This window comes from Hyla sarda, chromosome 9, assembly GCF_029499605.1.
Source record: "Hyla sarda isolate aHylSar1 chromosome 9, aHylSar1.hap1, whole genome shotgun sequence".
NCBI lineage: Eukaryota > Metazoa > Chordata > Amphibia > Anura > Hylidae > Hyla > Hyla sarda.
Window position 1 is genome coordinate 41946099 of NC_079197.1, and position 24601 is coordinate 41970699.

A 24601-nucleotide genomic window follows, 5' to 3' on the forward strand; every position below is an offset into this window, starting at 1 on the left:
TTTATTGTGATAAAGAAGACTATGGCCAGAGACCAGCGTGTATGAGCAAGATTACAATTTTTGGCTATTATCCTGGCCGAAACCTAGTATTATCTCTATACGCTTTGGTGCATAGGCTCTAACATGAAATACATATAGAATTCCCTGTTTTTGCACTTTAGTGAAAATCTCCCTTTGCCAATAATGTGCTGTTTAAATTGCACCTGTCACTATAAAAACTTTTCACACATCCCAGGAATCAGTGAGTCTATGCAAACAGGAAAGTCCCACGCCCAGCTCATTTTAATGGTCAAGCTTTTTTTTTTTTTTTTTTAATGACAGGTACACTTTAATGAATATTGTTTTGCAGCTTGTATGCTTCCTGCCCACCTCTGGTAAAATAGCTGGCGTATCTGTAGATTCAATCTGCTGAATTGTCACATTCTGAACTTTTACGTCATTATGTCACTTGGCATCTACAAGGAGAACAATGACATGGTGTGGGGAGGCAAGGCTAGAAAAGAGATGTTTGTTTGCACTAAAGGCTTTTCCAGAAGGTCTGACATAAGATTTCTCGGAAGACTGTAAGAAGGAACTTGCTAGTGAAATGTATAGGGGCTTTCTAAAGAATAGGTGCACTAATGTGAAAACAAGTCACTTGTATCATTATGCAATAAATTCTTTCATTTCTTGGTCAATGTGGACGCACACGTTTTGTAATAATGACCAAAGGGACTGCTTACCTGGTCAAAGAGTTGTTTTCCGGTGGTGTTGGGCTGGATGGCAAACTCCAGCTCTGCATCCATTGTGGTCACACGTACGCTGATCTAAAGAGACAAGATTGTTCATGATTAGCCAATGAAGAAAGCATAATATTCCTTGTAAGGTTCTCTATAGTATTAGACAAGAAGGTTTATATGTTAAACTACAATGTGCTTTGTTTCATGCACATACAGCCATAATAACTTGAGAATCCATGCTCTAGAATTGTGCACAGCCAGTCATCTTCCACTGTGAAATTTAGTGAGGTGAATGAACTAGTGGCAGAAACCAATGCATCGCCAGACTTTCTGGATGGTCAAAAAAGAAGTACATTAGATGCACCGAATGTTACACACAACTGTTCGTTCCAGGGTTTACTAACATCAATGTGGTCCTTCAGGTTCTGTCCATCTCCAGTAAATAGGTGATCTGGAACCAGTGTTATATTGATTTCTATGTCTATTGCTAGTCGGGGTATTTACTTTACGCACAGCGCCAGTCGAATCACTGATAATTGAACTGTTTAAAGCAAGAAGCCCAGGTCCCTTCTTTTATCAGAATCTCAAGCATTTGCTGTGGCTGGTCGTGCTGTGCATAAGAGTGTCCTTATCATCTGGGCAGATATTTGCTTACCTAAATACATTAAAGTGGTACTTCGATTGAAAACTTTTTTTTTCTCTTTTTTTTTTTAAATCAACTAGGGCCCAGTGACTGACCACAGTGCTTTCTGCTGACACCTCTGTTCATTGCCTCTTGAGAAAGCCGCGGAGGCGGCGAAACATGTAGAGGCGGCAATAGTGTTTTTAAGGGATACCGGTGTTATCCCTATAATAGATAGCCACTGCAGGGCTTCTCAGTTTAAAAGTGGAGATTGCTCCCTTAAAACGATTTATATTGATACTAGGGTCACTTGGTTATCAGTTTTAACCATTTTCTGTTGGGATTTGTATTTTTTTTTTACATTATGAATTAAAAGTTATATTTTAGGGGTAAGCAATAGGGGTTTCATACCCCGGGCTTCGGCCTTGGGGTTATGTTATTTAGTCACCTCTGTCCATGTCACGAACTGTCCAGAGCAGTAACAAATCCCCATAGCAAACCTCTCCTGCTCTGGACAGAGGTGTCAGTAGAGAGCACTGTGGACAGACAAAAGAACTGTACAACTTTCTCTGTAGTATACAGCAGCTGATAAATACTGGAAGGATTAAGATTTTTAAATAGAAGTAATTTACAAATCTGTTTAACTTTCTGGCACCAATTGATTAGAAAAAAATAAATAAAATGTTTTCCACTGGAGTACCCCATTAAAGTAGCCTGTCACCAATGATATGCCCAAACCGCAGGCTGCCTCCTTAAAACCTGCTATAACCCTCCAACTCACACTGTACATGCACTCTATTACCCCAGCAAGCCAGGGTGCCACACATATATGCACAAGGATGCTGTCCATTTAAAGACCTCTCAAAGAAAAAGAGCCCCCATAAGAACTATATTAACTAACCCTGAGAGGCAGGGGGTCCCGTAAGAGTTAGAGGTGTTTGGTCATTCATTGCTATATGGCAGTGGTCTCCAACCTGCGGACCTCCAGATGTTGCAAAACTACAACTCCCAGCATGCCCGGACAGCCAACGGCTGTCCGGGCATGCTGGGAGTTGTAGTTTTGCAACATCTTCAGGTCCGCAGGTTGGAGACCACGGCTATATGGGGGTAAAAAAAAAAAAAAATACAATGCTGCTTTTTTGTAGAAACTGCCCAACATCTGTCCTCAGGTTGTGTGTGGTTTTGCAGTCCAGTTTCATTGAAATGAATGGAGCCACGTTGTAATATCACACACAACCTGAGTGCAGTTGTGGTGCTGTTTTTTGGAGGAAATCAGCAGTGTTTTTTCGAATACTGGATAACTCCATAAAAAACATTTATCTTTAAGAACTTTTCCAGAATAGTCAATGACATCCGACACTGCATGTCTACAGTAAAGCGAATTAGACACTAACATCTCATCCATAGCCGGTCCCCTCCTCCACCTGCAGCCTGGTGAAGCCTGGTACAGCTATCAGCGAGTACATTCCTGAGGCCTCTTCTACATGGAGTCCCTCATTTCTTTGCTCAGCACTCAGCAGCCGCCGTGTGGGTAACTCTCAAGTATATGAATGTAGATTATGTTCAGAGTTTGTTAGGAATGCAGAGAATCCGGCCTCCATGGCAACAATGGAATTTCATCTCAATTTCCAGCATACAATGACGAAGATGTTGGATTTCCACAAAGTGACAAAATCTTGGGACCCTCTTTAGTGGTGGTCTTCTCGCTCTGACAAGCGGCGGCATGGAGGATACTGCTGCAGGTTGGGTGCCGGCTGTCAGAGGAGAAGGCAGAAACCTCTTTACTGTCAATATCTTTCTGCACAATGTTGGTTATTCAGGAAAAAACTTTATTTTTTATATACCAACTGGCCCCCGGAAAGTTACAGATTTTTAAATTACTTCTATTAAAATCTTAATATTTTCAGTACTTATGAGCAGCTGAAGTGGAGTTGTTCTTTTTTGTCCGAGTGCTCTCTGATGACATCTGTCTCGGGAACCGCCCAGTTTAGTAGCAAATCCCCACAGCAAACCTCTTCTACTCTGTGCAGTTCCCCAGACAAGCAGAAATGTCAGCAGAGAGCACTGATGTCAGACAGAAAAGAACAACTCAACTTCAACAGCTGATAATTATTGGAAGGATTAGGATTTTTTAATAGAAGCAATTTACAAATCTGCTTTTTTTGTTATGTATATAATTCCACATGTGTTAATTCATAGTTTTGATGCCTTCAGTGTGAATCTACAATTTTCATAGTCATGAAAATAAAGAAAACTCTGAATGAGAAGGTGTGTCCAAACTTTTGGTCTGTACTATATATAATTTTTTTTTTCCTGGAATACCCCTATGCCACCAATGATTCAAAGCAGCGGCCGACATGCCCCGTCCATATATCTCTATGGGAGGGACAAACATAGCAGAACTTCATGCAGGGGTAGTGACGCACCGCCTCTGGGGAGAGCGGGGAGGGCCCAAAGCAGTTGGACCCCCCGCAATCTAAAACTTGTTCCCTAGCCTTTGGATAGGGGATAAGTTTTACCCCATAATACTTCTTTAAGTTAACCCCTGCATGCCCATGCTGTACTGTAGTTATGTCTCTGACCAGTACCTAGCACTGGCCTGAAGAATATTTTTATTACTTGGAATAAGTGGGTTAGTGTAAGGCCGGGTTCACGCTACTGAATTTCTGAGTGGAATTCAGTTTTGAAATTCCATTCGGAAATTCTGGTGGAGCAGGTTCCCATTGCTAGAAATGGGATTCCGCTGCACAGTGCACACTGCTGATTTATCCAGGCAGACTTTCCACTCGGAAAATCCCCTGGAATAAATTATGCCAGAACATTGAACGAGTTCTATGTTCTTGCAGAATCAGCTCCGCAGGCATCGCGATCTCTGCAGTGTGAATGCGGCCTTAGAGTATTTTCACACTCTGTAAATTCGCACCTAATGTCTGTCCATATTTTAGGCGGAATCCAATTCCCCGTTGGAAGTTCTTCTATGGAACTGCAGAATCCCAGGTGGTCAGACAGCAATGGGTGTCTGCTGCAAGCGGATACCCCTCAAAATCCCCTTAGTCTCTTTCCAAAGTGTGTAAATATACAGTTAGCATTGTACAAGCCATGCAAAACATAACTGGAAAATAAAATATTGAAATAACCACTTGTAAAAAACTGCAATTTTATATTACAAATTCTGGCTGCTAACTTGATTTGCTGGCTCCTAGATTCAGTGGACATGACTACATTAAACATCTGCATTGTCAGCATTAAGAAAACTGGAAGGAAGACCCCACACCTTGCCATGATGCAATCTCTGAATTCCGTCACACACGTTCAGAGGAAAAAACAAGCTGGCAAACAAGTCAACACGCAAGTCAAATAGATGTTCTATTTCAATAAAGAAAAGATATAGCCAATGCTTACAACTAAATAATCCAGGATATACGAATAATAATATAAGCGTTGCCTGTTATCATCTACTTACAGACATTGAGCGCAGTAACAGGGAATATGCGACAGCACGGAATCCACAGGTTTCTGAGCGTCTCCGTTCCTCTGGTCATAGGTAACCTCTAGGTCACATGAAAGGGCTTGCAATTTTTCAAGGGATTACATATTTGATTAAATCAAGTCTCCTCCCAAGAAAGTGAAGGTCTCTTTCATGCCTCAGGAAAGCCAGCCTGCACAATCTAAGTAGCCAATGGTTTGTTTATTGCCCTTTAAACTCCAGATACAGACCCACAGTTTCCAACGGAACCTACTGAAATGATGAGTTTTATAACAACCGAACAAAATGCTGCAATAACTATCCTCCAGAAGATACAACAGTTATAAACTATAGGAAAGGGTTATATGTAATAAAAGTCTGGTTACCCATAGCCACCCGATAACACTTACAATGCTATAAATGCAGACATATCCTGCAGCGAGATGGAGAAGGTCTAAGCATTTCCATACTGCCCCAAGTAACCAACATTTCATAGCTATTCCCCACTGAACACGTTCCAGTCTTACAGGATTCTGGCCTACAGGGCACTACATATACCTGCTGTAAGGTACCGCCATAGCGCCATCAGCTAAAAGACATACACGGTCACCAAATGACTATTGGCAGCTTATTTTTTTTTACCAATGTCTGTGAAATGTAAACTTTTCCAAAAATAAAGAAAGAAAATTTTCACTTTGTTTCTTACTAGAAAAGTATGCTTAAAGGGGTACTCCGGCGCTAAGACATCCCCGTTGGGGACCCCCGTGATCTTCCACGCCACACCCCGTTAGAATCAGCACCCAGAGCGTGCTCGCTCGGGGTCCGATTACTGGCGATCACGGGGACGGAGCATAGTGACGTCACGCTCCGCCCCCTCAATGCAAGCCTATGGGAGGGGGCGTGGCAATTGTAATTCCACAAACGAAAGGGTTGGCTGAATCCCTGTGGATAGGCTTACTGGGGTACTCTGCTGCTCTCCCGGTGTCGGCTCCAGTGTTCAGAACAGTTTGTTCCAAATGTTCAGCAGCGGAGTACCACTTTAACAGATTATGGGACTGGAAAACACAATTCTCATGTTACCATACCAAAGCTAAATATACCCTTTCAGGAGTTAACCTTTAATGAATGTCTAAAAATATATATATTTCAGAACATTCCCGAATACGTTGACTACTGGAACCGTTGCTGAACAAAACTTTGTTACTAGGGCGACTGGAAAAACAACTGGGTTTTCGGTCCCTGCCCTTCAGGCATTCGGCTTCTAGTTGATTCTACTCCGTGCCAGATGTGGTAAATGCGGTCACTGATGGCACCAAGTCCTAAGTCTCCTGGCAGAAGAAAGAAGACAGAGGGTGTGATCTACTGCTCTACATGAATCAATATAGTCACAGCGGGACAAAACTAAGAAAAGGTTTAATAGAATAAAGAAATCATGTACTACATTTACATATACTCCAGTGTAGAGATGATGTATTGTCACTTATAGCCCAAGGCTTTCACAGGAAGCAGACCACATCCTCTAAATCAGAGGCAGAAGGAGTCAAGAGTGGGTGACGAGCATTCAGAAGCCACTTCAAGAAAGCATTGTTCTTTACACCAGCCGCCATTGTGACCAGTAAAGGCGTGCAGTACATGGCCACCGTGGCTAACTATTTAACGGAAACATACCTAACATGACACAGACGGACAAAGTATGAATATACCATTCACAAAAAGCACCCTTGTTATAGAAGGGCCACCATAAAGTGTATGTCGTCTTTAAGGACTCAGACCATTTTGGCCTTAAGGACTCAGATAATTTTATTTTTACGTTTTCGTTTTTTTCTCCTCGCCTTCAAAAAATCATAACTCTTTTATATTTTCATCCATAGACTAGCATGAGGGCTTGTTTTTTTGCGCGACCAGTTGTCCGTTGTAATGCCATCACTCACTTTACCATAAAATGTATGGCGCAACCAAAAAGATACTATTTGAGTGGGGAAATTAAAAAGAAAACCGCAATTTCGTTTTCACGCCGTACAATTTACGGTAAAAATGACATGTCTTCATTCTTTGGGTCAATGCAATTAAAATGATACCCATGATAATATACTTTTCTATTAATGTTGCGCTTAAAAAAAAAAAAAAAAAAATCGCAAACTGTTTAACCAAATTAGTACCTTTAAAATCCCTCTATTTTGAAGACCTATAACTTTTACATTTTTCCGTATAAGCAGCGGTATGAGGGCTCATTTTTTGCGCCGTGATCTGTACTTTTTATTGATACCATATTTGCCTATATAAAACTTTTAATACTTTTATAATTTTTTTTTTGTAATAAAAGGGTATAAAAAAAAAAAAGCAGCCATTGGGATATTTATGCACGTGGCCATACCAAATATGTACGTATATAAACAAAAATTTATTTATTCATTTATTTATTTTTTTTACACTTTTTGGGGGTGAAATAGGGAAAATGGGACAATTTACGTTTTTATTGGGGGAGGGGGTTTTTCAATTTTTATTTTTTTTTACACTTTAACTCCTTGGGGACGAAGGACGTCACTTAAGGACGGAGGGCGTATCCATACGCCCTCGGCATTTCCGATCACTGCCGCTCGCCGGGCGGTGATCGGACCGGGATGCCTGCTGATATCAGCAGGCATCCCGTGGCAATGCCTAGGGGGGTCCTGAGACCGCCCCCATATCGGCGATCGCAGCAAATCGCAGGTCAATTCAGACCTCCGCGATCCGGGCAAATCGGGTCTCTGGTGACCCGATCTCCCGGAAAATAAGACTGATCGGAGCTGTCAGAGACAGCTCCGACCAGCCTAAAGCATAGGAGCGAGGTGGCAATGTTGCCACCCCCTCGTATTCCCTGCCATTGGTCGGTCAGGCTGACCACCAATGGCAGGAGAGGGGCGGGGGGTTACAGTTCATTTCCCCCCGCTCTGCGCACCGATCGAAGTCGGTACAGAGCAGGTGGAACACGGGCGGCGAACGGAAGGGCATGGCCCGGCTTACCCGGACTGGAGGAGGCGGAGGAGGCGGCTCAGGAACAAGCGGCGCGAGCAGGAGGAGCGGCGGCCGGAAAGTGCGGCTGAGAAGGCTGCAGTGAAGATCGCGATAAGTGATCTTCACTGTGGCCTTCTAAAAGCTGCAAAACTACAACTCCCAGCATGCCCACACAGCCGTTGGCTGTCTGGGCATGCTGGGAGTTGTAGTTTTGCAACATCTGAAGTGGCACAGTTTGGAGACCACTATACGGTGGTCTGCAAACTGTAGCCCTCCAGATGTTGTAAAACTACAATTCCCAGCATGCCCAGACAGTCAGGGGTGCTGGGCGTGTAGTTCTGCAATATCTGGCCCTTCATATGTTGCAGAACTACAACTCCCAGCATGCCTGGACAGTCTGGGCATGCTTGGAGTTTTAGTTTTGCAACATCTGGAGGGCTACAGTTTGGAGACCACTACTTAGTTCTGTTCTTCCCCAGTTGTTGCATAACTACAACTCCTAGCATGCCCAGACTGTCTAGGCATGCTGGGAGTTGTGGTTCTGCAACATCTGAAGGGCCAGATATTGCAGAACTACACCGCCCAGCATCCCTGACTGACTGTAGTTTTGCAACAACCGTAGGCACACTGGTTGGGAAACACTTAGCTAGAGTCTGTTACCTAACTCAGTGATTCCAACCCGTGTGCCTCCAGCTGTTGCACTGACCGACCGTACATGCTGGAAGTTGGATTTTGCAACAGCTGGAGGTAAACGGGTTGGAATCACTGAGCTAGAGTCTGTTTCTTAACTCAGTGGTTCCCCACCAGTGTGCCTACAGCTGTTGCAAAACTACAACTCCCAGCATATACGGTCTGTCAGTGCATTCTGGGAGCTGCATTTTAGTGTGAAAAATCAAATTTTTCATTTTCACCTCCAACTTTAACAAAAGTTTGTCAATCACCTGTGTGGTAAAATGACTCAATTTACCCCTTGTTTCGTTCCTTGAGGGGTGTAGTTTCCAAAATTGTATGCCATTTTTTTTTTTTGCGACTTGCGACATGCCCGCCAAAAACCATTTCAGCAAAAATCACTCTCCAAAATCCCATTGTCGCTCCTTCCCTTCTGAGCCCTCTAGGCCCCCCACATGAGGTATTTCCTTACTCAAGAGAAAATTACAAGTTTTTGGGGGCCTTTTTACCTTGTAAAAAATGAAAACATTGGGGCTACAATAACATGTTAGTGTAAAAAAAAAAAAAATGGAGATTTTGATTTTTCTCCTCCATTTTGCTGCTATTCCTGTGAAACACCTAAAGGGTTAACAAACTTTTTGAATGTCATTTTGAATACTTTGAGGGGTGCAGTTTTCAAAATGGGGTCCATCATAGGGGATTTGCAACATAAAGACCCTCAAAATTCACTTCTAAACTTAACTGGTCCCTGAAAAATTCGGATTTTGAAATTTTCGTGAAATATTGGAAAATTGCTGCTATACTCTGAAGCCCTCTTATCTCTTTAAAAAGTAAATAAAAACGTGTCAAGTTTATGATGCAAACCTAAACATATTGTATATGTGCATCAATATGTAATTTATTTGACATGTCCCTTTTCCTTACAAGCAGAGAGCTTCAAAGTTAGAAAAATGCAAAATTTTCTAATTTTTCCAGAAATTTTGGAATTTTTCACAAAGAAATTATGCAAGTATCGCCGAAAACTTCCCACTAACATAAAGTAGAATAGATCACAAAAAAAATCTCGGAATCAAATTTATAAGTAAAAGCATCCCAGAGTTATTAATGCATAAAGTGATAGAGGTCAGATTTGAAAAAAATGCTCCCGTCCTTAGAGTTATAATGGGCTCCATCCCCAAGGGGTTAATAACCCCTTAACTACATAGGACGTAAATGTACGTCCTGGTTCCCTGGTACTTAACGCACCAGGATGTACATTTACGTCCTGCACATGACCACGAGCACCGGAGTGGCTCTCGTGTCATGCGTGGCAAGTCCCAACTGCTATCAGCAGCAAGGAACCCGTCGGTAATGGCGCACATCAGCGATCGCGCTGATGTGTCCCATTAACCCCTCAGATGCTGTTATCAATACAGATCACAGCATCTGCAGCAGTGCGGTCACTGATCTGATCATCCATAATGGTGGACGGAGATCCTCTCACATGCCTCCGTCTGTCTCCTGGGGTCTTCTCCTCTGGTCTAACATCGAGCAGAGCAGAAGATGACTGATAACGTTGATCAGTGCTATGCCCTATGCATAGCACTGAACAGTATTAGCTATCAAGTGATTGCTATAAATAGTCCCTTATGGGGACTTTTAAAGTAAAAAAAAAAAATTTAAAATCCCCTTCCCCAATAAAAATTTACATAGTCACTTTTTTCCCATTTTACCCCCAGAAAATATAAAAAAAATAAAATTAATAAAGCATATTTGGTATCACCACGTGTATATCAAAATATAATGTTAATGATCCCGTACGATGAATGGCGTAAACTTAAAAATAAAAAAGACCAAAATTGCTGCTTTTTTATCACATGATATTCCAAAAAGAATGAATTACCGTAAAAGTTTTATATATGCACATGGGGTTTCAATAAAAAGTACAGATCACGGCGCAAAAAAATAAGCCGGACGAAGCACGCCAAGCGTGCGAAACAGGAGCTCGGTCGCCTTTCACTATCCCCCCACTACCCTTCTCTTCTGTACCCTTTATGTAAGTATGCTTCAATAAAGAAGACTTGCAAGCTGAATTGGTGAGTGCCGATATCTTCTTTTCCTTACAGACTGAGCAAAAAAGTGAGCCTTCATACCAAAGCTTAAACGCAAAAATGGAAAAGTTATAGGTCATCAAGCTAGAAGGATTTTAAAACGCACTAATTTGGTTAAAAGGTATGAGATTTTTTTTAAAGCGGTAGAATAATAGAAAAGTATGCAATCATGGGAATCATTTTAACCATATTGACCCACAGAATAAAGAACACATGTCATTTTTACCGTAAATTGTACAGCATGAAAACGAAAGCTTCCAAAATTTGCAAATTTGCGGTTTTCTTTTCAATTTCCTTACAAATAGTATTTTTTTTTATTTCGCCATACATTTTATGGTAAAGTGAGTGATGTCATTACAATGGACAACTAGTTGCGCAAAAAACAAGCCCTCATACTAGTCTGTGGATGAAAAAATGAGTTATGAGGAGGAAAAAAAGAAAATGCAAAAATAAAATTGGCTGCATCCTTAAGGTCAAAATGGCCTGTGTCCTTAAGGGGTTAAAGACAATAGACCAGCAGACAATGCAGGAGAATGGAATGTAATACAGGTCCATTACTATGCAAGGAATATATCCATAGAGGTCACCATGTTTTATGTCGATTCATTCTTTATGTAAATGGAAAGCTGAGAATACACTTTTAGTCTACATACACAGCAATGTCTTTACTAAGTGTAATACTTTATTCCTTGGTTTGATTATTGATCGGTAGTACATGACATCCATTATCCTAACATACCATGGATGCTATACTGTTTTTTACTAACTGCACAACTAAGGCTGGGTTCACACTACGTTTTCTCCCATACGGGAGCGCATACGGCAGAGGGGAGCTAAAACCTCGCACTCCCGTATGCCTTCGTATGCGCTCCCGTGTGTCATTCATTTCAATGAGCCGGCCGGAGTGAAACGTTCGGTCGGCTCATTTTTGCGCCGTATGCGCTTTTACGACCGGACCTCAAAAATGAGCCGACCGGACCGAACGTTTCACTCCGGCCGGCTCATTGAAATGAATTACATACGGGAGCGCGAGGTTTTAGCTCCCCCCTGCCGTATGCGCTCCCGTATAGGAGAAAACGTAGTGTGAACCCAGCCTAAGTTGGCAATACTGACCTAAGTGTCTTGCAAGAACATTTAAGTGACATTTAAAAGGAGCTGAATACAATGCCTGTCCATATGCCCTATAAGACATAACACAAAGCATCTTCTGTGTTGGCCTGTCCATATACCACATGGTGGGCCATTCATCTGACTAGCTGGCATGCAATATTACTTCTCCCGTGTAGCTTTCTGGAGATGACAACTGACCACTAGGGGTGTTTAATGCGGCAACGATTAGCCCTGGGTGGCCATTTTTTATATAGGGCAGCAGTAAAATCATCAGAAGCCCCAGCAAATCCCTGGATCTAAAACGTGAAACTCAAGTGAAGAAAGGATGTGTGCACAGGAAATGTCATCATATGCTGCCATGGAAGATCACAAAGGAAGAGGAAGTGAGAGAAGTCACATAACCCGAAATAAAGAGGAACCTTGAGAAGTTCACATGGACCATACAGCGCAGTTCTGAGATTTGCTTCCGTAAATGCTTTTTCTCGGGGGACACAATAGAAGAATGAGGCGTAATGCCAGCTGACCCAAGCATACCCCATAAAGAAAAATAATGTATTTTTTTTTATTTTAGATTGTTTATAAACATCAGTTCATTTTCACTACATTTGCTGTTAATTCGTTGTACATTTATGGCAAAGCTGGTTGTACAGGGACACTAGAAGCAAGATAGAACTCCAAAAGGGGCTAAAAATATTATAAGTCTCATTCCGAAAGAGGGGAGGGGGGGGGGATTTGGGAGATGAGGAACGTTGCATGTGGGCTGTGGGGGTAGGGACATCACGGCCATGCCCCTCATGACATCATGCCACAGCCCCTCAATGCAAGTCTATTGGAGGGGGTGGGGCATGACGTTACGACCTCCACCGCCCACCCGCAGCGTTCAGAACAAAATGTTCTGAATGCTGGAGCAGTGGATTACCCCTTTAATAACTGCTAAAAAGAGTGATATCACGACCAAATACAGGTTATTACATCATATACAAATCATTAGCTCCCTTTCAAGAGAGTACATCAAACCCAGAGGAAACTGAGGACAAAAATAATTTAGATTTCCTGTACTCACAGTATGGGATTTACCTAGGTGTGACCATGTTTACCCTGCTTCCTTTCATAATGCATTCATATTATAACAATGGAAAGACTACAACTCCCAGATCTGTATGAAATTACAGCTAGTAGGTCTGTGGGCAAGAGATGGTGAAGGATGCATCTACCCAATGATACAAATAAATAGCTTATAAAACTTTATTGCACGGTGTATCTGACCTATTCAGATCTGCAAAAAGGAATGCTGATGTATACTGCAGTGCATTCATTTAGTTTCTATTTACACGTACAGTATCCTGCGCAGGATTAAAAAGTGCAGATTTCAATGGAAGCTAAATGACTAAACACAGCTTCAAAACGGCAACTTCACATCGTGCGCATCAAATATATGCAGGATACTGTATTTGTGAATAGGTATAATCGGCCAAACAGTCTACTAGGAGGCAGCATAAACTCAAGTGAGGAATTTTCTATGGATCAGTTTTAGGGTCTGGTCACACGTACAGTATCCTGCGCAAATTTGAAGCACAGAAGCTGTATTCAGTCCTTTAGGTTACAATGAAATCTGCAGCTGAAAATCCTGTGCATCAAATTAGGGCTCGTTCACATGGGCGGATCCATAACGTATTTTACGCTGCGGATCCGCCGACCCTTAAAGTGTGCCTCCAGATGTGCCTGTTTGGAGCAGCAATCCGCCCCTACGAGCAGACACTGCGATGTGCATGTGCAGTATACCGTGCATGCGTACGGCGACTCGCACATCGCAGCAGTGTGTCTGCTCGTGGCGGCGGATGGCTGCTCCAAACAGGCACATCTGGAGGCACACTTTAGTGGTCGGCGGATCTGCAGCATAAGATACACTGTGGATCCGCCCATGTGAACGAGCCCTTAGGTTTCCCACATGTTCAGCCATCTTTTTTGAAGCTGAAAGAATGTTCCCATTGTAGGCTGAACACTTTTAGACTTTTTATTTTTTATTAATTAAGCCCATTTATAAAACATTTTTTGTGTGACATTTACATTCCAGAATACGCATGTACTTAAAAGGGTACTCTGTAGAAAACTTATCCCCTAAGATAAGACCCCCGGGATCTACCATGCAGCACCCACCTTTAGTGGCTTCCGGAACCGCTGGAGGTCCTTAGTCTGAGTCCATCTCGACCACGAGGATGGAGCATAGTGAGGTGCGGCTCCACCCCGTGTGACATCACGCTCCGCCCCCTCAATGCAAGTCTATTGGAGGGGCGTTACAGCTGTCGCATGACATCACACGGGGCGGAGCCGTGACGTCACTATGCTCCGTCACGCTCCGGGGACTGATTCTAACAGGGTGCGGCGTGAAAGATCACGGGGGTCCCCAGCGGCGGGACCCCCGTGATTAGGCATCTTATCCCCTATCCTTTGGATAGGGGATAAGATGTCTTGGCACCGGAGTACCCCTTTAAAAGGTGTACTCCGCTGCTCAGCGTTTGGAATAAACTGTTCCGAACACTGTAGCCGGGAGCTCGTGATATCATAGCCCCGCCCCCTCATCACACCCGGCCTCCCTCAATGCAAGTCTATGGTAGGGGGCATGACAGCTGTCAAGCCCCTCCCATAGACTTGCATTGAGTGGGCGGGGTGACATTATGAGGTGGCGGGACTATGACGTCACACGCTCCCGGTGCTGGCTCCAGAGTTCGGAACAGTTTGTTCCAAACGCAGGGGGGATTACACCTTTAAGCACATAAAAGTCACTGGCACTTAATTTTATGCCTGTAACAATAATGGAGAAAAAATAATAGGAGTGAGAATTAAGGGTCAATAGAATTTTGTGTGAAACCGAGGGGAACATAGTGCACAATATATTGCATGTAAAGAACCAGACTAATTATTGTGGGGAAAAAGAATATATGTGCGCAAACCTCAGAATATGCTTGCTTGGGAGAGGTTTCTAATGCCCTTATCTGCAAGCCTCCTTATTTTGTGAAAGTACAGCAGGGCCTTTACTTTTGCAAAGCAGCATGACAAGGCTACCCAGCTCAATCCTAAATAGTATACACAAAGGCCTTTTCATTCTGTGTGAGCTGTTCCAGACAAAACCCACAATCAGAATTCAAGCAATAGATACTTTGTGCAGAACACTATCACTGGTCCCAGAAAAGGACTTGTATATGGAGCTGAATGTCTATTCTGCAATATGGAAGTTCACTGTCTAACAAGTCACAACCTGTTTTTTTTTTTTTTTTTTTCAAGAAAATGAAGTCTTTCTCATACAGAAGGATTGCAGTAATACATGTTTTTCTATACACACGTTTATTCCCTTTATGTGTATTGTAGCTAAACCAAAAAAAAGGAGGAAAAAAAAAAGCAAATTGGACATAATGTCACACCAAACTCCAAAAATGGGCTGGACAAAATTATTGGCACCCTTAACTTAGTATTTGGTTGCACACCCTTTGGAAAAAATAACTGAAATCAGTCGCATCTTATAACCATCAATAAGCTTCTTACACCTCTCAGCCGGAATGTTGGACATCTCTTCCTTTGTAAACTGCTCCAGGTCTCTCTTATTGGAAGGGCGCCTTTTTCCAACTGCAATCCACAGGTGTTCAATGGGATTTAGATCTGGACTCATCGCTGCCACTTCAGAACTCTCCAGCACTTTGATGCCATCCATTTCTGGGTGCTTTTTGACGTATGTTTGGGGTCACTGTCCTGCTGGAAGACCCAAGACGCAAACCCAGCTTTCTGACACTGGACTGTACAGTGCGACCTAAAATCTGTCGGTAATCCTCAGATTTCATGATTTCTTGCACACATTCAAGGCGCCCAGTGCCAGAGGAAGCAAAGCAACCCCAAATCATTGAACCTCCACCATATTTCACTGTGGGTACTGTGTTCTTTTATTTGTAGGCCTCATTCCGTTTTCGGTAAAAAAGTTGAATGATGTGCTTTACCAAAAAGCTCTATCTTGGTCCCATCTGTCCACAAGATGTTTTCCCAGAAGGATTTTGGATTACTAAATTTCATTTTGGAAAAATGTAGTCTTGCTTTTTTGTCTCTGTAGCAGTGGGGTCCTCCTGGGTCTCCTGCCATAGCATTTCATTTAATTTAAATGTCAATGGATAGTTCACACTGACACTGATGCTCCCTGAGCCTGCAGAACAGCTTGAATATCTTTGGAACTTGTTTGGGGCTGCTTATCCACCATCCGTACTATCCTACGTTGACACCTTTAAATCAATTTTTCTCTTCCGTCCACGCCCAGGGAGATTAGCTACAGTGCCATGTGTTGCAAATTTCTTGATAATGTTGGACACTGTGGACAAAGGTAAATCTAGATCTCTGGAGATGGACTTGTAACCTTGAGATGGTTGATATTTTTTCCACAATTTTGGTTCTCAAGTCCTCAGACAGTTCTCTTCTCCTCTTTGTTGTCCATACTTAGTGTGGCACACACAATGCAAAGACTAAGTGAACTTTTCTCCTTTTTATCTGCTTTCAGGTGTGATTATTTTTTTGTTAATACTGCCCACACCTGTTACTTAGGTAGGAATGTAGAAAAGGTGTTCCTCTCAATAACGACACTGGTCCATGAATAGATGTATATGCATTTATTATGACATAAAAAGCAATGCATTTCAACCCCGAACAGTGGTCTTCATCAGGCATGTTACTGTTACTTGCCCCAGGTGAGTTTAAATGAGCATCACATGCTTGAAACAATCTTATTTTTCCACAATTTTGAAAGGGTGCCAATAATTTTGTCCAGCCCATTTTTGGAGTCTGGTGTGTCATTATGTCCAATTAGCTTTTTTTTTTTCACTTTTTGGTTTAGTTCCAATACACACAAAAGGAATAAATATGTGTATAGCAAAACATGTGTTACTGCAATCCTTTTCTGTGAGAAATACTTCATTTTCTTGAAAAATTTCAGGGGTGCCAACATTTATGGCCATGACTGTATTACAGAGTATATCAGACCAGTCTAAACTACCTTGGAGCCTACAGAATCCAGAGTGCAGCTTTCATTGTCTAAGCTGTACAGGATAACAAAATGTTGATACCTAACTGGATCTGATCTAGATAAAAAAAAAAACTAAATTTATGGTAAAAAAAAACTTCTATATGGTTTTTATCCTACATTAAAGAGGGTTAGATTAGGTAAGGAGAGCACGGCTGAATTGGCAGAAAAGAGCGGAGGTCAAGTATGTGCGCTACACCTCCATTCATTGTATATGGGATCCCTGGAGATAGCCTCATAAAGCTGGTGGGGGCAACAACAAATTTAAACTTAAAAAGGTGGCTATAGGTCAGAGTGGTACTGTTTCATGAAGAAAACAGCCATGTTCTCCTAGTCTCCTAAAACTTATTACAATGTAGAGGACAGATATGCAACAAAATAAATATATGTTTCTGATGTATACAAATGACTTTACTTGGGGCAAAGCAATCACCATGTTTGGACTTCATCTGCTATTGGTGAAGAACATGGCATGGAAGGATACAGTAAATGTCCGATTACTAGACTGTACTAGAGCATGCATGTAAATATCTACTACAAAACTAGGCACTGAGATGTCGGGGCATACAGGATATAAAGCAGCACACAGGGCAGGCAGTTTGGTGACAGGTTCAACCACATCCTACAGAACCAGGGACTGTGCCGACTATTGTAGTCACAGCATGACCCCAACTTGCTACAATGTAGAAATGTACACACTGTGTAATGATGTTTAACTTATACGAGAGAATCATTAAAAATAGTGGTGTATTATTAGGGTATGTTCACACGTGAAAATCCCAATTCTGGAATCCGCAGAAAGAATAGGACTTGTCTATTCTTTTTGTGAATTTCGCTCAGAAATACACTGCCATCTATAAAATGGTGCATTTCTGTGCGGTCCTAAGGCCCGCCAGAATATTCAAATGTGCAGAAGGTCAGCACCTGTTTTCCGGACAGTCTGCACATTTTACATTTTGTGAACATGGCCTAAGAGTATCTGGGCCCCACTAACAGCAGCCTAATCAGTCAGCATTATATACGGTATCTCAATATGGTCTTCAAAGCTTTATACTATAAAAGGAGAAGGTAGGTGAGCACAAGACTTCTTGCCACATTGCTCTTTGGTACCACAATATCAATCATTATAGAAAGTTAACCATACAGTTCTTGGATCACTCACGTGTGGCCATCTACTGCTGGTGACCTGCTTACTAAGTAAAATCAACAGATTTAATATTATTCTTTTATTTTGCCAAATAGACGGCAGTAAATGGAGGTTCAGTTTGACATTCAATCTTTCCACTCCATCCACAGTACAGTTGTGCCATGGTACATATACATCAAAGTATCAAAGTGGGATGACAATTTAAATGTGCATGGACAAACACAGGCAAATTAAGTCTAATGAGCCAAAGAAATAACCCCAAGCGATATCTGAGGGCTGCACTCCTGCGCTTTTTTTAAGACTAGGTTCAGACTGAAGAATCTCTGACCAGCGTCATCTGGTGCCATCTGAATAAGTCAGCACTAGGACTGTGCAGACATTGCAATCCCTATGTATTCCGCAGAAAGAATAATCAAGATCATTCTTATACCGGCGAAATTTCAGCGGTGTAAGCTTAGCTGCTGAAAGTCCATATATTCAAGTGTGCAGCAGAATCCCATTGATAGCAATTTCCCATTTCCTAGCGTAATTTTGCTTGGAATTTACACACGGAAATTAAGGTAGAGCAGAATCCTATTCCTCAGTACGAATCTAGCCTAATGGCTGCAATACCCCTTTAGGCCTCGCTTACACAGCGTTTTGTCACTCATTTTTTTTTTCTTACTCTGTAATTTTTGTTACCATCGCTTAGAAAACAGCAAGTGGCTGAGTGTAAATGGTTTTAGTCACTCCAATACAGAATACCAAACATGCTGCCATCTGCAGCAGAGTGACATGGACATTGCTGCCATCATGATAGAACACACCTTTGGATTATCCAGGGATATAAAATAAAAGTAGTGATGTTTATTTTCCCCAATCCCCTGCAGTGCTGTTCTGACAGCTCACTTTCCCTGTTTGCCACCACTTTTTCCATGGTTCCTGTAATTCATTAAAGGAGTACTCCGGTGAAAACCTTTTTTCTTTTAAATCAACTGGTGGCAGAAAGTTAAACATATTTGTAAATTACTTCTATTAAAAAATCTTAATCCTTCCAGTACTTATTAGCTGCTGAATGCTACAGAGGAAATTACTTTCTTTTTGGAACACTGATGACATCACGAGCACAGTGCTCTCTACTGACATCTCTGTCCATTTTAGCAACCGTGCATAGCAGATGTATGCTAAGGGCAGCATGGTGGCTCAGTGGTTAGCACTGCTGCCTTGCAGCGCTGGGGACTTGGGTTCAAATCCCACTAAGGACAACAATAAAAGATTTATTATAATAACGTCAGCAGAGAACTGTGCTCGTGATGTCAGAGAGCATTCCAAAAAGAAAATAATTTCCTCTGTAGTATTCAGCAGCTAATAAGTACAGGAAGGATTAAGATTTTTTAATAGAAGTGATTTACAAATATGTTTAACTTTCTGCCACCAGTTGATTTCAAAGAAAAAAAGGTTTTCACCGGAGTACCCCTTTAACCCCACAGAAACCATCCTACTCAGCAAGTCCCACCTCAGCAGTCAAGAGTGGGGTTTAGAAGCTGCCAGAATAGCAGCTGCAGGGGATCGGGGCAGAAGAGAATCACTTATTTTTACTCCATTCACAGTCATATATATTTATTATCACTAAATAAACACTTTAACAATACAAAAGGAAAAATACTTGAAATTGTGCTGAATCTGGGGTTGCAGTCCAATTCAGGGCACTAAAGTGGAAAGAACGTCTCGCTCACACTCAAATTCTCCCCTAAAGATCTGAAATAAGTACAGTATGGTAGATGTGAAGTCAAAAAGCTCTACTTCATGTGAGCTTTTGGTTTGGGTGGAGCTACTGTTCATTTTCTGATTTTTCTTGACAAATTGTTCAAGAAAAATAAAGATGTGCTAGATGAATACGCTGCATTCTTCGTTCTTATAAATATTGCTTCATGACAATTTTCTAATTCAATTTAGTTTTAAGCTTTGTGGGAATGGAACAAACCACACAGTAATTTCATGCTTGGCCTTCAAGGACTGTGCATAATGGATTGAAGCTGCGCAGCTGAAGGGATTACCATTCCTTCGAGGGAAAAGCATGAATATTTATAAGAGAAGACATTAGGAGTTAAGTGCACATAACTCCCAAAAATCCACGCAAGAAAATAAGTTGACTTTAACCAATGGCTAATTTACAGGTTATTTATTGCCAGAGACCAGGAAAAGCCTTTCGAACAAGTCACCTATACATAAAATAACAGCAGCGAGTGTGTACCAGATAACCGATGCCTCAGATATCTACATGCTAGAAGCGTGGCCTGTGGTATAATAGTGACCTGGAGAAGAAGCAGAAAGCCATTTGCTGGTTGGCAAACAAAGGGCTCATTAGGCCGGAGTAGAGAAAGTTGTGTGATCATTAGCTCCGGCGTGGGGGGAGTTTCTAGATTCCAGTTTTGGCAGGAATACAATCAATCCCTTCAAGTCAAAAGCAGCTACAGCTAAGTCAGTGCGAGAAGCCTTCCCACTGAAACATATAGTTTAGCCTTTCCATAGAATAGAGGTTTAGCTGGACCTCACATGCTAATCACCATCATCTGGCAAAGAAATATACAATTACAGTTATTACTATACAGCAGTCAGGATCCTTCTAGGGTCAGTAGGATATAATACTGAGGATCATCATATATTAAAAGGTCTTTCATGCTACAAAGGAGGGACATCCCACCTCAAATCATATCATTATTTCTTGCTATTCTTCATAGGAAACAATTTTTATTTTACATTTTTTTTTACAACCTTCTATGGACTTCTTGGGAAGTTTAAAGTAAAGCCCCATGTCTAGAGTGAAGAGTATTTTCCCACATGAGCAGACCCGGCTGCTACAGAGCATGAGCAGAAGAGATGACAGAGTGGGGCAGACATAAAACAAGCCGCCTGTGTGAGAGCCGCAGACTACGAGAGCAGCACACTGCCAAATAAGGATTGCAGAGGCACAAGTCGGGCAGGAAAGGCCTTAGCAGCTTACGTAGACCTACGGAAGACTTTAGTCATCCATTTCCTACGGAGGCTGGAGCCTCTCCAACAGACAGAGCCGAGCGTGTCGGAACAGTTTTACTTTATTTTCACTTTACTACAACATTAAGTGATCAGTGTAAGGAGAGATTCACAAACCTATGGCTACGTTCCCAATGAATTGTTAAGCACATATCTTTGACAAATATTAAGCGCCAAAATAGGTGAAATGTGTCTATTGTTTTCATTGGGAATATGTGCCACAGTTAACACTGAATTACAGCGCATAGTTTTTTGAGCATATATTTTAAATATGCTGGAAAAAGTGACATGTCTAGTATTTTGCCTCTTCTGCAGTGCAGCTGTCAATGGGAAAAACAATTCAGAAGGCTCTGTTCATACTACCATTCAGAAGTTCCCCAAGTTTTAAGCAAAAACAGCACAACCTGTAGCACCACTTGTCATAAAAAAAAATACCTGAACCCTGACAGACCCAATAAAACACGTAAATTTACAGTATTTTAGTGTGGACTTAATAGACAAACCATAAAAAGATTTGTGATCAGCCCCTCCCTAAGAAATCGATATATACACCAGTACATAGGGATTTTAGAAATGACCACAGTTCCTCTTTAAAGGGGTATAATCTTTAATTATTATTATTTTTTTTTTATCAACTGGTGCCAGAAAGTTAAACAGATTTGTATATTACTTCTATTTAAAAATCTTAATCCTTCCAGTACTTATCAGCTGCTGTATGCTCCACAGGAAGTTGTATAATACTTTTCAGTCTGACCACAGTGCTCTCTGCTGCCACCTCTTTCCATGTCAGGAGCTATCCAGAGCAGGAGAGGTTTGCTATGGGGATTTTCTTGTACTCGGAACAGTTCCTGACGCAGACAGATGTGTCAGCAGAGAGCACTGTGGTAAGACAGAAAAGAACTATACAACTTCCTCTGTAGTATACAGCAGCTGATAAGTACTGGAAATATTAAGATTTTTCACTAGAAAATCATTTATAATTCTGATTACCTTTCTGGCACCAGTTGATTTGAAATTTCTCTTACCACCAGAGTGCCCCTTTAATTCTTCAATTGACCTGTGGTGGTGCCGCAGGACTTATCACTTCCTGCTGAGGTTCCTCAGAGATTACTAGTGATTGCTACGGGCCCCATCAGCCCAACACTGTGGCCAGATTATTGTTGGGCGACAGTTATCCTAATCCGAAATCCCAAACTATGAATTTTTTTTTCCAGTTCAGCAAAATTGGTGGAGCTTCAACAATAGCCAATGAGGATAGCAGACTACAGTTTCCCACCATGCATTGCCAATATCTACGCCAAGAGGTTTGTCTTTTCCTATATTTTTTACTGGCTGCTCAAGAGCAAATCTCTTCCTGTGTTCTTCATATTGTACCCCCTTCATTGCCGAGTCTATCACATTAGTTCCTAGATCCTATCCCCTGCTGTTACACATACAAAAGCTTACCCTCCTATAACTCCTAGTGTTACAATTGAGCACGTGTGACAAGCAAGCTGAAAGTAAACTACAGGTCGTAACCCTGGGTGCCTAGCTATAAACCTCACATATTGGGTCAGTAGCTGGTGAGGGACTATTGTAACTGATGAGGGATTTGTACTTTGTATGACGTACAACTTTGTACACCAGAATAGAGTAGATAATTAGGGCAGTAAGTATTACCACCTAAAGGCTATGTTTGAATGTATTTTTATTCCTGCTTTGTATTTATTTAAGAAAAATTTTTTTATTAAAAATTTAGCTTTGTTCTACATAGTAACATAGTTGATAAAGTTGAATAAAGACTAGAGTCCATCAAGTTCAACCTCTAACCCTAATGAGTCCCTACTGAGTTGATCCAGAGGAAGACAAAAAACCCTCATACTAGAGGTAAAAATTCCTTTCCGACTCCAAATTTGGCAGTCAGAATAAATCCCTGGATCTATGTTCTGTCCCTATAAATCTGGTATATATAACCGGTGATGTTGTTATTCTCCAAAAATGCATACAGCCTCTTTTTGAACTCTTTTACAGAGTTCACCATGACCACCTCCTCAGGCAGAGAATTCCACAGTCTCACTGCTCTTACAGTAAAGAACCCCTGTCTGTGCTGGTGTAGAAACCTTCTTTCCTCTAAACGTAGAGGATGCCTCCTTGTTATAGATACAATCCTGGGTATAAATAGATCATGGGAGAGATCTCTGTACTGCCCCCTGATATTTATACATAGCTATTAGATCGCCCCTAAGCCTTCTTTTTTCTAAACTAAATAACCCTAATTCTGGTACTGTAGTCCTCCCATTCCCCGTATTACCCTGGTTGCCCATCTTTGAACCCTCTCCAACTCTACTATATCTTCTTGTACACTGGTTTCCTTATTTTCTCCTATAGTCAGGCTGTAGTCTGCTGCTCAAAATGAAATCCATTAGGCAGCTTCATATGGGCTCAGTCTCCAGCACTCATTACTCCTCACCTGAACAGTTTTCATAGCGGATGTATGACCAGGTTTGATAAAGTTCAGGAAGAGAGTGATAAGGACTGGAGATTGAGCCAGTCAGGCTGTTTCAATTTTCACTGTAAATATGTAAAAACCAAGAAGCTGTATAAGGCTATATAAGCATCTCTTTATTTTATAAAAACTTACAAAGAAAAAAAATATATGAAATGCATCTAAGGTCCATAGCGTTTAACTATCCTAGGCCAACAGGAAAGCAGGTATTATCCATTCACTACCCTAGACCACTGGATGACTGCACTGGTAAAAATGGAATAGAGTTCAATCCACTAAAAATTACAGGTCTAAGGTCAGGTTCACATTACTCTACATCTACTTTTGGGTTCTGGTCACTCAATATCTCGGGAGGGGGGGGGGGGGTGGTATAAACTCATTAAAATCTTCCCGATGGTGGACATGAAGGTGACTTTTGTGGTCACCAATGCGCAGTCAAACTGCAGCCTGAATGCCTCTGTCACTGATCAGCTATATCATGTTTCTTCTCAGGCAGGCATCCATCAATTAGGGTGGGGCTGGGAGGTGAAGGCAAGCCAGAAGGAATGTCAGGCCATGGTACTTGAGCACCTCAGCTCAACCTTCTTGACACTTGGCTGAGAAATAGCTGCCCCTGGAAAAAAAAATACTCTGTCTTTGAACACAATTATACTTCTATGCAAACTGAGAAAAATAGAAACTTGTGAGCTCAGAAATTTTATAAAACAAAGACATTTAGGTCTGATCCAAGGTCCAGACTTAGCCTAACAGTGTCCATAAAAGGCTGATAACCTCATGATTTTAAATGCATGTTTTAGAGTGTACATGAAACACATACTTTCTGGCTCTGCCATAGAGTTGTATTGAGGGGGGCGTGTCAGCCGCCGCTTCATGTGGTGATCGACACGCCCCCTTCCCGCGGGCTTCCAGGGCCCCGTACGGGACATCCTTAGTATAGGGAATACATTTTTTTTTTAAGGCTGGAGATCTAATTTAAATATGCAGCCATAAAGATTTTATATGTTTCTATCCTTTTATAACGTTAAAAGGAACTTATTAGCTTCATGCTGCCCAAACCACAGCTCTCTCTGTAGAAAGATACATTATTCGCTCGGAAATGCCACCACATCTCAGAAAAATCATACTAAAACCAGGGAACGGGGCTCAGAGTCATCGTGGTAGTCACCAGAGGCTTCTCCCTACTCTGTTAGCCCTGATTGATTTATATGCTCAAATATTGAAGAAGGTCATCTTT

The 24601-nt window shown here is 41.7% G+C and overlaps 1 protein-coding gene across 1 annotated transcript in view; it reads right to left on the bottom strand.

Annotated features, from left to right (window-relative positions):
- The window catches only part of MSN (moesin), a 103191-nt gene that overhangs the window by 56305 nt on the left and 22285 nt on the right, over window positions 1–24601 (bottom strand). Inside the window, exon 2 of the mRNA XM_056539444.1 lies at window positions 723–806. Within this exon, the coding sequence (XP_056395419.1) occupies window positions 723–806 (84 nt within the window). The remainder of the gene's footprint in view (window positions 1–722; window positions 807–24601) is intronic.